Below are 13,845 nucleotides of genomic sequence, written 5' to 3'. Positions count from 1 at the left end.
ACCGGCGTGTCTGGAACTGTCTGTTTGCTGTGCACGAGTTTGTATGTCGCGAAGTGCAACGAAGCGGGACCCGGCAGACAGATTCTGGTGCCGATTCGACGGGGGGACGAGCTGGAGAGCTGCACACGCTCCTGGCGAGCTGCACAAATGCGTGTACCGTATGTGCTGCATGCATGATCAGCAGCAGCAGCAGGTGGAGTTGCGCACAGTGGGGGCGCTAGCTACGTAGCACTGCATTGGCGCGCGACTGAAGCGTCAATTTTGACCGGACAGCCCCAGACGATTGCTGAGTGGGGACATGCGGCAAAGGCAGCAGAATGCTGCTCGGCAACGTATGTACGTACGGTCAGCGCGGCCTGCAAGTTGTGATTATCGTTTGGTGGCTCGCGTGCTCGCGACGTCCATGTGTGCCAATCAACCCTGCAGGACTGTGTGGCGATATTAAGTCTGGCCCAGGATTTGTCCGCTTCGGGGGGCAGGGCCAGGTAACAGACAGGCTCAGGTGCGGTCCGGTTGAACGTTGCGCCGCAGGGCCGCGATGCGGCACGCGCTGCTGATGGCGGTGCTGCAGGGCTCCTATCTTAATGTCTCCAGACATTAATTGGCCATTTTGGCCGTTTCCTAGACATTCCTCCGGGGGATAAATGTCTGAGGCAACAGGGGGGGGGTAGAAAGCTCAGATTCTTACCCCATGCTCAAAATTACAGAGCTTTAGGAGAGCATTATGCACGTACTTTTAGTTTCTTAAGGGGGTGTCTGGTGAGGAAGTTCTGGGCCGCCAAAGTTGGGGGGTCGGTCCTCGTCCCTGGGGGTCCGTCGGGTTTCGGGAGCCCATCCCGGCGGATTTCGGGAAGCGCCCCACAAGCAGAACTAGGGGCCAAACGCATCAGTACGAGGCTCATATGTGCATGTTATGACGTAATAAGCACAAACAACGCGTGGGAGGGCTACGTTGCGCGTCCGGGCGTGGACATGTCGGGACATGTCTCCACATTCAACACATGCGCACTGACACAGCTTGGCTCTGAAGCGCTGGTGCGCCCGAGTTCACGTCTAACAAGGCTGCCGATGCACATTGTCCATTCGTCACGCGGCAGAGAGTTGAGCGCGGGGTGGTCTGGGTCGAGGGGATTTCCATGGATAGGATCCCGCCGGTGACCGAACTCTCAGAACAGGACCGCTGTTGGCACGGAGTGATAGTGCTCGTCAAGCGGAGTCGATTGACACCACTTTGGTATAAATTGGAGGGGTTTTAACCCCTAATCAACAAGGTTTTGTCCGTCGGGGGGTCGGTCGTCCCCTCAAGGGGGGTCCGGGGGGATTTCGGGGCATGGGGTCTGGCACTTTGTTTCCTACCCCCCCCCTGGAGGCAAGACATTGTTGGCCCGGTTTTGGGGCGGGTTTTGTCCGAATTCCTATGGAGAAGCCCCCAAACCTCCATGTGCCCAGACAAAAGACGGCGGCCACCCAACCGTTTTTGTCTGAGCCTAGACATTGCCCTGAAAACAAGATACGACCCCTGCGGTGCTGCTTGGTAGAGCGCGGCCTGGGACCCTGCGCCGCGGTGCGTGGCGGCGGCGGTGGTGATGGAGGGCCTGGTCCCGCCAGCAGCAGCAGCGGCAGCGGTGCGGGGCCCGGCCGCGGCGCAGGGCCTGGGCCCAGCAGTCACGGTGCGCATGTGCATAGCGGAGGGGGCGAGCAAGGCCACGTTGCGGAGGACAGCGCGGCGTCGCCCAAGAGGGTAGCGGCGCCGGCGCGCAGGTTGAGGCCGACCGCGATGTCTGGTTAGCGGTCGTTGCTGGCAAGCATAGCACCGCACAGTGTGTGGTAGGCCGCAGCAGTGAGGAGTGTTGTGGCTAGAGATGTCCTGCTGCTGTTTTGGTTGTCCTGTGCTGGCCGCTGTGAGTGTGCTTGACAGCGGGACGTGGCTGGACACATTACGGCGGGCCGTGCCTGTACGAACCGACCCCGGCTATGTATGTCCGGGAGGTGAGGTAGACGCTTGCGGTCTCAGGCTCCTTGTCATCCACGCGCGAATCCTGCTGTCCCATCCCCAGTGACTCCCACCTGCTCACCTGCTGTACTTGAGGGTGCTTGGATGGATGGTTGAAACATGTCATCACAGCAGTGACCGCGCTGTGAGTAATAAGGAGTGCCTGAACACCGCAACCGTTACGCAAGGCGCCAGGTCTGGCTGCGCGCTGGCGAACCCCTCGCCCCATCCAGGGTTTGACACGTGCGACTCGGAGGCCGCAATGTATGGAAGGGAATTCTTACACATGATTGAAAATTCAAAGCTGACATACGCACGCAGTGGACGCGTAGACGCCGGCGTGCAGGTCCCTGCCAGGTCATTTACCGTATTTCGACAGCCAGATACACCTAAATATTTTCTTGTAACTTTCGTTACAATATGTATGAAGCCGGCTGCCCGGCCTAGCGCCGTTCGAGCTCACCGGCAGGCGCTCGCCTGCGTGCGGGCGCCACGACGGGCGCCGCGACGCAATTCTAGTAGAGTGACGGACTCCCTCAACAAAAATAACTGCAGTCAGTCTTGGGGAGGTCTCTTGATGGCTACGCGGCAAGCAGGCTCCATGCGTGTCAAAGCGACGGCTGGGCATGGCTTCCTCGCGCGAGCCCAGCGAGCGTTGGAGGCGCCGCTCGTGCGGGCAATCCTTTTGGCACAAGTGCTATCGTTGCTGCTGTGCGTCATGGGTAGGTGCCAACGGGGCTTGGACTGGAGTGGGGTAGTGGTGGCCTTGCTATGTTTCCACCAGCCCTAGATGTGTGCAGAAATGCGATGTAGAGGTGAAGAACAACCGCCCACACAGCAGTGAACCCTAGCCGGCTCCCAGCTGCTCCCAGCATCTTAACTCTGGCCCGGGTGTCAGGGTGTGTGGCCAGCTGCATCCCCTCATCCCTCCCTTCCCCTCCACTCCCCTTCCATCCCCCCTTCACTCCCCTTCCTTTCACCCTTCACTGCCCCTCCACTCCCCCTCCATTCCCCCCTCCGCCATCCAAACCCGCACAGGCACCACCTCAGGCCTGCTGGCGGCACGCGGCGTGGACATGCCCACCACCCAGGCGCGTGCGGTCTGAGCCGCCCGCGCCTTCCCCTGCCCCGGGTCCTGCAAACGAATCCACAGTTAAATCCCCAACCGAGTTTGCAACCAAATTTGTAACCAAAGCCACGAACGTTACGTATATGCTTAGGTTGGCACAGCGTTCTTGACTGAACAGCGAATGCGAGAGCCGACGTAGTTTGCTCCGATGCTCTTGACAGTTGACACAAATCAGCATGAACTCGCGGAATGACTCTGAACCAACCCCATCCCAAACACCTCTTGCAGGCGTTTTTCAACTACCTGCTCCTGGGCCTTACGTGCGGCGGCTACCACCTGTGGAAGCGGGGTGAGGACCAGTGGGCGGGTGGGGGTGGGGGTCAGCTGGAAAGGCGGGGCGGGGTGGGATGGGGTGGGGTGGGATGGGGTGGGTATTGGGGGTTAGTTTTAGCCCAATCCCAACAGAACCCATAACCAAGGGCAGGCGTAGCCCGTGGCACGGGGGGCCCGGTCTTCACCTAACCTCCAGTATGCTCGCACCCCTCCCACCCCCACCCCCACCCCGCACACACACACACACACACACACGCACACACACACACACACACACACACACACACACACACACACACACACACACACACACACACACACACACACACACACACACACACACACACACACACACACACGCACCTGCACCTGCATACTCTGTCCTTGTGCTATTCAACACACACGCCCGCCCCTGCGCCCCGCACACACAGGCCCCCGTCTGACCAACCGCTGGCACCTGTACCTGCTGCTGGCGGCGCTGGACGTGGAGGCCAACTTCCTGGTGACCAAGGTGGGGGAGAGGCACGGCCCGCGTGTGTGTGCGTGTGTGTTTTGGGTTGGCGAATGTCGGTGTGGGCATTGTGGATACAGAGCACAAGGAAAAACGCCCCGCCCCCGCCATCTTCTTAATCATGAGTATAACCCCCCACTCGTGCCCCCCATCCCCTTCCCTGCCAACAGGCCTACCAGTACACCAGCGTTACCTCCGTCACGCTCCTCGACTGCTTCACCATCCCTGCCGTCATGGTCCTCAGCGTGACAGCGCTGGCGGCGAGGTATCTGCCCGGCCACTACGGCGGCGCGCTGCTGTGCATCGGTGAGGCAGTTGGAGCGGTTGGGACGGTTGGAACGGTTGGCGGTTGTTGGGAGTTGGTGGTGGTTGGGGGTCGGGGCTGGGAGGGTCGTGGCGGTTGTTGGGAGGGGTGGTGGTGGAGGAGGTTGGGGTGGGACGGAAATGTGGCGGGCGTGGCGAACCGAGGGGGGCGGGGCGGTCAAGGGAGTATGGGGGCGGGGGTGTGCGGGCGGTCAGCTGGTGGATGCAGGGTGATACAATGTGGTTCAGAGTCTAATCTGGAGCGAGTGACATGGGTTGTGTGCATGTGTGTGTGCCTGTAAATCACATGCTGCTAAACCCCACGCTCCTCCCCTGCCCGCCCTCCCTCCCGTGCCTCTTTCCCTCCCCTCCCCTCCCCCCGCCGCACCTCTTACGCGCAGGCGGTCTGGCGGTGCTTGTGGCCACCGACGGCGGTAGCGCCACGGGCGGACCCAACCCGGTGCTGGGGGATGCACTGGTGCTCATGGTGGGCGGGGTGGAGGGCGGGGTGGGTGGAGGGGGTGGGGTTTGCAATTATCAGCCCACACTAACTAGCGGAGGGGAATGAAGGGGTTGGTTGGGGGTTGAAGGGGTGAAGGGATGACGTCAGGGGTGAAGGGGGGGGGGCGGGGCGGGGAGTTGGGGTGGGGAGTTTGGGGTTGGGGGGTTTTGGGGGCGGTTTCGTAGCAGGTCGGGGCGGGGTTGTGAGAGAGCACGAAAGGGGACAGGCAAGCGGGGTGGGGGACCACCTCCTGTTGTTCAAGCGCGCCCCTATCCGCCCACACTCACAACATGCACGCAACGCAACAACGCACCATCTCTCTCATCCCATCCCATCCCATCCCATCCAAACCCACAAACCCACAAACCCACAAATCCACAAACCCACACGAACACACACGCCCCCCTCCCCCAAATGCCCCCCTTCCAAACGCCGCAGGGCGCTGTGCTGTACGCCGTATCCAACGTGGCTCAGGAGCGGCTGCTGCTGGGTGACACGCCCGTGACGGAGCTGCTGGCGGCGGTGGGCGGCTTCGGCGCGGCCATTGGCGGCGTGCAGGTGCGGCGGGGCCGGAGGGGGAGGGGGCAGGGAGGGGAGAGGGGGAGGGAGGAAGGGAGGGGAAGGGGTTATGTGCCCGTGCTCAACAAACTAGGCCTCAAGTGTCGAGGGTGAGGGAGGGGAGGGATGGGGCGAAGGAGGAGGAAAAGGGAGGGATGAGGGAGCGGGCCGGGTTGTAAATGCCGGCCCAAACTGAACCAAACCACGTCACTTGTAACCACACACAACAACAAAAGTCAAACTGGCGGAGCACAGGCAGAGGCATTAGTTGCAAGCGATAATCCTTATGGGAGGGGGCCGAGGCTTCCCACCTGCATCTTCCCACCTCCATCTTCCCACCTGCATCTTCCCACCTGCATCTTCCCACCTCCATCTTCCCACCTCCATCCTCCCACCTCCACCTTCCCACCTCCATCCTCCCACCTCCACCTTCCCACCCCCATCTTCCCAACCCACCCTCTACCCACTTCCCCGCCGCCCTCCCCCCCCCCCAAAGGCGCTGGTGCTGGAGCGGCGCGCCTGGGCCGCCGCCGACTGGACAGACCCGTGGGCCACCGCCGCACCGTTGCTCGGCTTCTCACTGGCGCTCTACACCTTTGCGCTGCTGCTGCCACGCGTACTGCTGTGGGGCGGCGCCACGGTGCTGAACCTGTCGCTGCTGACGTCAGACGTGTGGGCGGCGGCGGCGCGGGTCGCGTTTTTCGGGGGGTTTGGCGGCACAGAGGGCTGGTTCGTGCTGAGTTTGGTGCTGGAGGTGGCGGGGCTGGGGTTGTACGCAGCCACGGGGCAGACGCACAAGCACCCGAGTGGGGGAGGTGGGGGAGATGGGGAGGGGAGAGGTGGGGAGGGAGGGGAGGGAGGGGAGGGAGGGGGTGGGATGGGCGTGGTGGTGGTTGGTGGCGGGAGCGGGGGCGGAGGCGGAGGCACCGGGGGTGGAGGCGGCGGAGGAGGGGGAGGAGGAGGAGGGGGAGGAGGGGGAGGGGCGGGGTCGCCGTTCCGGTACCAGCGCATTGTGTCGGGGGCGGAGGAGGAGCGGTTGGGGTTGCTGGCGGCGGCAGACGGCATCATGCGTCTCGGCGGCGGCAGCAGCGGCGGCGGCGGCGGCTTTGGCGGCGGCGGCTTCGGCGGCGCCGCAGTGGTGGGCCGGCGGCTTGAGGAGCTGCGGCAGGAGGCCCCCAGCGGAGAGGGAGCGCGGCGGGCGTCGTTTGATGTGGAGGGCGGCCCGTCGCCGCAGTCATTGCAGCTGCAGCCGCTGCAGCCGCTACAGCCGCTGCAGCTGCAGTCGTTGGAGGCGGTTGATGGTGCGCGGGGCGCGTGACAGGCGCGGGTCATGCGTTGTCGTTGGGCATGCGGGCGAGGTGTGGGGCTGAGCGAGGTGGTATGGGTGCAGCGAGGGCGGCGCTGTGGGTGAGGGTGACGTGTGGTTGAGATTAGTACTGAAGTATGATATTGGTTTCCGGAAGGGTGGCTATGCCAGGATGCTAGTCGCGCCAACTGGTGGCCAGGTGGGGCGGATGGCACCAAGGCATCATGGTCTACCGTATTGGCTTGCACGAGCACCGCGGGAGGCGCGTATCGAAAGCAACAGGGCAACTTCCGCCGACGTGTGTCTGATGCGACTATGCGTTTGTATGTGAATACCTTTGCGCGCATATGTGTATGTTAAACGGTGTAACTGCGTATGGGAAGTGATGAAGCCCGCAACTGAGATCCAGATCCTAGTCCCCATCTCAGCTAGGACCCGTGACAGCGGTTTACACGGGTGACGGGTGCCCCGCGCAATCGCGCTCGCACGACTTGCTGTTAAAGGAATACTGGTTCACTTACGCATTTATATATAGAGGTGCTACTTTATGCTCTCACGACAGGACAAATGTCTTATCACGGACGCGCCGGCCAAGGTTACGGACGAGGTCGGGGGCGAGGCAGCGGCCCCTTCGCGCCGCGCAACTCCAACCTGCCCTTCAGCGAGCGAGTAGAACTGCCCGAAGGCCTTCGCCCTAGCGACGTTGTGGGCCGCAGTGGGGGCTCCAATGTCAAGTGGCTGAACCGGCAGTCGGGGGGCGCGATGTTTGAGGTTGATGATGATGGCGTCACGGTGCGCGCGACTTCCCAGGAGGTGTTGGATATCGGCGTGGAGCTGCTCATGCATCAATTCGACAGCATCAAGCGCCTCGGTGCGTTTCTGCCGCACGGGTGGGCGCGAGCTGATGCCACCATTGCCATGTCCCTTACTTTGCGATGTGGCCCACCCGACGCGACCGGCGGCGGTGCTGCGTCCACATCACTCTCGGTCTCTCGCGTCGGCTTCCCGCTAATTAATCACTGTCTCGCCCCCCCCCCCCTTTGTGGCCACGTGCGCTGTGCGCGGCTGCCTGCTGGCAGGTGCCCCGGCGTACTCCAAGCCAACGGCTGTGGATTACATCCTGCGCAAGCAGAGCTTCGGCCCGCAGCCGCGTGTGCTGTTCCGGCAGCGCACAGGTGCGGTCAGCCGTCTCTAATCTATCATTGATGATATCGTAGCTGGTGGGCTGGGGCGCGGAGGCACGGGGGCGCGGGGGCGCCTTATGATGACAGATGCTAACTTGGTTGGGTGCAGGGTGGGGCGGCGGGTGCGTGCGTGTGCGGCACGGTGTGTGGCAGGCGGCGGGGTACTCGTGGAACGTAGCGCATGGCTGGCTGGCTGCGGGTGAGGGGATAATTTAATGATAATGAATGCGACATTACCGTATTGCAAGAAGGGACACACACTCCGAACAACAAAGGTGCACAGCACCCACGCACGCCGCCGCGGGAAAGTACGTATGATGGGGAACTTTCCCGTATGCCGTACGGTATGGTATGCACGGCATGGCACGGCTGGTTTGCCGCTGTGCCGCACATGCTGCACCCACCCACGCAGAGTCGCAGACAGACAAACAGTCCGCTTCATTCAGTCGCATCACAATAACCGAAATGTCCAGCATGTGTTTGACCACATCATTATCTTTGATTTTTCAGATGAGGTCGCGAGGATTGGCGGCAAGCAGGACGTCCTGTACGAGCTGACTCCATTTGGTGCCGCCGCCGCCGCCGCCGCCGCTCCTGCTACTGCCGGCACTTCCGCAGACGCCATCACAGACCGCCTGGGTGGACTGACTCTGGGCCGTGGCGGCGGCGGCGGCGGCGGCGGCGGCGGCGGCGAAGGGCCTGGCGGCGGCGGCGGCGGCGGCGCTGGACGCGCCTTCCACTCGGAGGGCTCGCCGGCAACGCTGCGTGACGTGGGCGCGAGCCTACTGGCGGCGGCGGCGGCGGCTGCGGCCCACACGCCGCGCTTTGACAACTTGAAGATGCGCTTCACGCTGGGTGCGTGACCAGCGTGACCATACCGTAACTATGTGGTAGTCTGGGGTAGTGGCCCAGGGCTTTGGATCCATGCCCCGGTCGTTACGGTGCGTGAGCCACAGGCGACCGCTAGCTGTTTCACCTACAGCTACATATCGGCGGGACCCCAGCAGCCATCCACGCCTCGGCCCACAACCCATAAGTATTATCGCTCGCAACTAACGCCTCTGCCTGCACTCTCGTTTTCGTTGGTTTGTGTTTAGTTTGGGCTGGTATTTACACCCCCCCCCCCCCGCCTGCCCTGCCGCTGCCGCTGCTCCTGCCGCTGCCGCTGCTGCAGGCAAGAACCTGTTCAGCGACCCCGGGCGCCACCGACTGGACGGCGGCCCCCTGCAGCATCATGACCTGGAGGTGGGCTACTGGTGGATGGATGGAGAGCTTGGCTAGGCTAACTACGGTAGTTCACGACAATGGCTAGCTAGGTTGAGATGGAGTGTTTAAAGTGCGGGTGCGGGTGCAGGTGCGGGTGCGGGTGCGGGTGCGGGTGCGGGTGCAGGTGCGGGTGCGGGTGCGGGTGCGGGTGCGGGTGCGGGTGCGGGTGCGGGTGCGGGTGCGGGTGCGGGTGCGGGTGCGGGTGCGGGTGCGGGTGCGGGTACGGGTGCGGGTGCGGGTGCGGGTGCGGGTGCGGGTGCGGGTGCGGGGTGCGGGTGCGGGTGCGTGCGGGTGCGGGTGCGGGTGCGGGTCGTGCTGCAGCGTGGATTACCGCCATGGAAAGGGCTAGCTGGGCCCCGGGCGGGGCTGACAGGCGGCTGCTGCCCCTGCCCCTGCAACTAAGTGCTGCCACTGCATCCATTGACAACCGGCCTGCCGCCCTCGCCCACCCACACACGCACACACACACACACACACACACACACACACACACACACACACACACACACACACACACACACACACACACACACACACACACACACGCACCCTCCACGTCAGATGACCCCTAAACACGGCAAGCCCCCTCCACCCACCTCCCCTCCACCTCCCCTCCACCCACGTTCCCTCCACCTCCATCCCCTCCACCGCAACCTTCAACCTCCACCTACCGCATGAATGTATGATGGCGCACGCGCAGGGCGTGTCCTCCGGTCGCCACAGCGGTTACCACTCCTTCTTCAGCAACTGTGTCCCCGGCGACACCGCGCCGCGGCTGGTGGCGGCGCTGTGCTCGCCCGCGCGCCCGGAGCCCTTCAGGTTCCAACTGGTGGACACCAAGAGCCGCGCGTCCGCGCACGTGATCAACCAGGTGCGTGGGTGGGGGGATGGCTGTGTTTTGTGTCAGCATGGGCAGATAGACATATCAGTGACACCTGCCGCGCCTTGACTTTGCAACTGACCCTCCTGGCTATACCGTACGTGCGTGTGTGCGAGTGGGATGTATGGAAGGCGCGGGAGGCCGGGTATGAGCTCGGGGGTTGGCACGCAATGTGCGTGCCCATCAGTACCAGGTGTGGGCCTGTGTGGTTGCACCCGCCCGCACGTGCGGGTACTTGTTGGGGAGGGAACGAAACGACCCACCAGTTCAATTGACCCAACTGTCTTGGCACGCCTCCGCCCCGCACTGCTGCCCAGCCTTTTCATCTCGCACCCATCTTCCTCCCATCCCACCCCACACCTACCTACCTCCTCGCTCTCCCTTGCTTCCTCCCCCCCTCAGGAGATCAACGTGCGCTACTCCATCGCAATGGACCTTAGCCCAGACCTGGTGCCGCGGGAGCTGACAGGCGGCCGCGGTTACGGTTACAGCGGCAGTAGTTGGTACGGCGGCGGTAGTTGGTACGGCGGCGGTGGTAACTATGGCGGTTACGGCGGCGGCGGTTACGGCGGCAGTGCTGCTGGCGGCGCTGCTGGCGGCGGCGGCGGCGGCGGCGCAACGCTGCGTAAGTTCAAGGCGGGCGGCGCCAAGTGCCATTTCACGTCGGCGCTGGGCGGGCCGCGGCAGCTGGACGTGCGGCTCAAGCTGCTGGCGCAGTACCGCGAGAACCAGGTGGGTGGGTGGTACGGAACGAAGGTGCGGGTGGGTGGCTGGCTGGGTGTGTGAGCTTGTGCGGGTGAGGGTGTGGGTGTGGGGGGTTGAAGTTGTTGGGTATTTGAGGCATGGGGTGGGGTTGGGTGGGGTGGGATGAGGAGGCATCGCAGGCAAGCAAGCTGACTAGCTAGTGACTACGCACAGCAGGTTTGGTACCGGCGGTATATACCGTATGGTCATGCATACAGCGACAAGTAAGCAGTCTTGCTAGCTGCCGCCGCTCGCCCTCACCCCCTATTTCGTTGGGCTCGCTCGGGCACCTGCTGGCCCCCTTCCCTCCTTACCTACCGGCCTGCCCCTCACCCCCCTGCCCCTCCTCCCCCCCCCCTTCCTGCCCCTTCCCTCCCCTCCTGCCCCTCCTAACCTCCTTCCCCTCCCCTCCCCTCCCCTCCCCTCCTGCCTGCCTGCCCCTGCTGCAGGGCCTGCTGGCGGACGCGGACGCCCACGAGACCGCCGAGTGTGTGGTGGACGCAGTGAACCGCCTGGGACTGCAGCCCCTGCTAGACAGCAGCAGCAGCAGCAGCGCCGGCGGCGGGGGGCGTGGAGGCGGTGGCGGCGGCGGGCATGGAGGCGGCGGCGGCCGCGGCGGCGGCGGGCGGGGCGGGCAGCTGCAGCAGCTACTGCCCAAGCACCGGGTGTTGGAGTACGTGCGCATCAAGAGCAAGCGGGTGTACGAGGGGCGCATCGAGCTGGTGGGTGTGGGTGGGTGGGTGGGTGGGTGGGTGGGTGGGTGGGTGGGTGGGTGGGTGGGTGGGTGGGTGGGTGGGTGGGTGGGTGACGAGCTTGGCGTGTGTGTGTCAACGGAGTGAGTGAGGGAGTGTGCGGGCGTGTGACCCAGCCAGCCAGCGGCCCACACACCTTGGCGGGAACAACAGGGAATGAAGTGCCAGGCGCCCCGTCCTGACCTGATCTGCTTGAGCGCCTGCTAGATATATTGAAGTCTTGACAACGGGTGGATGCGTCCGTTTGTGTGTCGTGCTCCACACGTACGTACCGTATTCATGCTCTGCGGATTGATTGTATCGCTCCCCGCAAATGTATTGCGCAGCCCGGCGGCGGCGGCGATGGTGGCGGCGGACAGGCTGTGGTGCGGCTGAGTGTGCTGCAGGTGCTGGACTCGAACGGCAGGCGCACGGAGATTACAGGTGCGTACGTGTGTAGTCGTACGCGGTGCATGCGCGACAGCAGGTGCCGTACAAGGAAGGGAGCATGGGCCTGTGCGGGTTTATGTACGTAGCTAGTTGCACGTATGCTGCGCGTCAGCGCGTGTTGTAGGAGTGGAGCGAGAGGATCCACGCCACGTGACGTGCGTGCCGTGCTCTCCAGCTGTTGGCGTACCGATCAACTAACGCGGCCTACCGCCAACGAACGCGACCAGCCACCACGCACCATCCTACCATGGCTCGCTGCGTGCATGACGTGCGTGTACACACACACACACACACACACACATACACACACACACACACACACACACACACACACACACACAAACACCACCTATCCACCTGACGCAGGGAGCCTGCCGGAGGTGGACGTGGCCCTGCGCGCATTCGCAGAGGTGGAGCAGGAGGCGGGCGGCGGCGGCAGCAGCGGCGGCGGTGGCGGTGGGCTGCAGCGGCTGACGGCTGAGAACTGGCCGCAGGGCACCGTGAGCGCACTGCTGGCGTTTGCGGACCTGATCAACACGGTACTGCTGCAGGGGGAGTGATAATGATGATGCGCGGATGCAATGGAATACCCAGAACCAGGATGGGTACGGTATAGATGGCGAAGTGCTGGCTAGTGAATAGATGGGAGAGATTGGGCTGCATTTCGCATTATTGGAACGGATAGGCTGGGCCGCCGGCGGCACAAAGTTCGGCGCACCATATATATGGTTGATGTTGTGGAATTCGGTGGCGAGGGGTGGCAATGATGCATGGGGCAGCGTGCTTCTGCCACCGGCACGGTCTGGTGTTGGTCGCTGGCACGGCACTGCCACGGGAACGAACGGCACTGGTGCACTTGCTGGTAACGGAGCTGGCAGCAGATGTGACAGGCGTATGGCGAGGCCGCGCGGGAGGTATGGACGCAGCCATTTGCAGGCACACGTGTGCGCGGCGGTATGGCGGCGGCGGGTGACGGGTGTGGCAGCCGACCTAGGGGGTTCCAGGGGGTTCTACTCCCTACGGACGACACAAAAAAAACAGCTGCCCACATCAGACTTTGGAGTGAAGGGCGTTGATTGCGCTGAGGACGACGGTCGAGCAATGCTCGTGAGCACTTCCCTGAACGGTTTGTATGAAACATCCAGAGGGGGCAACGCAAGATTAGTGAGAGGATGCGATGGGACAGGGTAACATGCAGTCTCCTAGCATAATGGAAACTGTGAAAGGAGAACACGAGCGTGCATGGCCGCCAGCAAGGGTTACAGCAGCCGTTTTCCAGACGACGTTGGGCGCACTCCCACTGACTCCCACAGCTCCCACTGACTCCCACAGCTCCCACTGGCTCCCACAGCTCCCACTGACTCCCACAGCTCCCACTGACTCCCACAGCTCCCACTGACTCCCACAGCTCCCACTGACTCCCACAGCTCCCACTGACTCCCACAGCTCCCACTGACTCCCACAGCTCCCACTGACTCCCACAGCTCCCAGCCTGTTCCAGCGGCCACACGTGGATTGGCCCCTGGCCCATGCATTGCAGAGCGGTGTAGCACCTCGGGCCTTCAGCGGGCCTTTCCGCAACTGATCGAGCCCGATACCCGCCCGGTGCACTGGCTCTTACATCCGCACTCCAAACCCCATGGCACTGCCCATGAAACCGCTTAACAGTTAAACGCCTTCCTAGGATCGATCGTCCCCATGCGCCGTACTGGGCTGGACTTCGCACTCCGCGTGTATCCTCTTCCTCGCACGCGACATGCCGCGAGCGGGAATCCCTGCAAGCCCCCAGAACTTTTGCGGTTTAAAGACTTCGCAGTGTTGCGGTTGAGTCCGGCCATCGTGGATCCTCGGTGTAGGTATCTAGCGCGGGTGTGTGAGGGGCTGAGGGCCGTCTAGGTGACATTTAGAGGGGGGACTGCCGCATAGGTAGCGGCTTAGCTGCGGTTATTGGGCTGGCTAGCGGCTCGATTCCAGCGTCAGGGGACCAGGCGCAGCGTTATGAAAAGTAGTGCAGA

At 63.3% G+C, this 13,845-nt stretch overlaps 2 protein-coding genes across 2 annotated transcripts; both read left to right on the top strand.

Moving 5' to 3' along the window:
- The first annotated feature begins 2,274 nt into the window (after positions 1 to 2,274).
- CHLRE_09g406350v5 (uncharacterized protein) lies at positions 2,275 to 6,990 on the top strand. Its single transcript, XM_043066172.1, has 8 exons — positions 2,275 to 2,715; positions 3,032 to 3,084; positions 3,351 to 3,411; positions 3,827 to 3,906; positions 4,077 to 4,212; positions 4,611 to 4,696; positions 5,150 to 5,269; positions 5,766 to 6,990. Exons 1-8 carry the CDS (start codon positions 2,595 to 2,597, stop codon positions 6,585 to 6,587), a joined length of 1,479 nt encoding a protein of 492 aa, XP_042921468.1. The 5' UTR covers positions 2,275 to 2,594; the 3' UTR covers positions 6,588 to 6,990.
- Positions 6,991 to 7,114: 124 nt separating this feature from the next.
- Positions 7,115 to 13,050, top strand: CHLRE_09g406300v5 (uncharacterized protein). Its single transcript, XM_043066171.1, has 9 exons — positions 7,115 to 7,446; positions 7,655 to 7,750; positions 8,270 to 8,614; positions 8,934 to 9,004; positions 9,726 to 9,896; positions 10,308 to 10,637; positions 11,099 to 11,371; positions 11,728 to 11,824; positions 12,197 to 13,050. Exons 1-9 carry the CDS (start codon positions 7,143 to 7,145, stop codon positions 12,388 to 12,390), a joined length of 1,881 nt encoding a protein of 626 aa, XP_042921467.1. The 5' UTR covers positions 7,115 to 7,142; the 3' UTR covers positions 12,391 to 13,050.
- Positions 13,051 to 13,845: the final 795 nt, after the last annotated feature.

This window comes from Chlamydomonas reinhardtii, chromosome 9 (assembly GCF_000002595.2).
Source record: "Chlamydomonas reinhardtii strain CC-503 cw92 mt+ chromosome 9, whole genome shotgun sequence".
In the NCBI taxonomy this organism is placed as follows: Eukaryota; Viridiplantae; Chlorophyta; class Chlorophyceae; order Chlamydomonadales; family Chlamydomonadaceae; genus Chlamydomonas; species Chlamydomonas reinhardtii.
The sequence above is the reverse complement of the archived record's forward strand: the minus strand, read 5'-3'. Positions and strand labels throughout refer to the sequence as shown.

What these genes read in the sequence shown, in the direction of transcription:
- CHLRE_09g406350v5 (XM_043066172.1), top strand. Translation starts at nt 2,595, where the DNA reads ATGCGTGTCAAAGCGACGGCTGGGCATGGCTTCCTCGCGCGAGCCCAG. An exon ending in CCAACTTCCTGGTGACCAAG is followed by an intron (nt 3,907 to 4,076) that starts GTGGGGGAGAGG and finishes CCCTGCCAACAG; the next exon opens with GCCTACCAGTACACCAGCGT. An exon ending in CGGCGCGCTGCTGTGCATCG is followed by an intron (nt 4,213 to 4,610) that starts GTGAGGCAGTTG and finishes TCTTACGCGCAG; the next exon opens with GCGGTCTGGCGGTGCTTGTG.
- CHLRE_09g406300v5 (XM_043066171.1), top strand. Translation starts at nt 7,143, where the DNA reads ATGTCTTATCACGGACGCGCCGGCCAAGGTTACGGACGAGGTCGGGGG. An exon ending in CGACAGCATCAAGCGCCTCG is followed by an intron (nt 7,447 to 7,654) that starts GTGCGTTTCTGC and finishes GCCTGCTGGCAG; the next exon opens with GTGCCCCGGCGTACTCCAAG. An exon ending in CGCAGTACCGCGAGAACCAG is followed by an intron (nt 10,638 to 11,098) that starts GTGGGTGGGTGG and finishes CCCCTGCTGCAG; the next exon opens with GGCCTGCTGGCGGACGCGGA.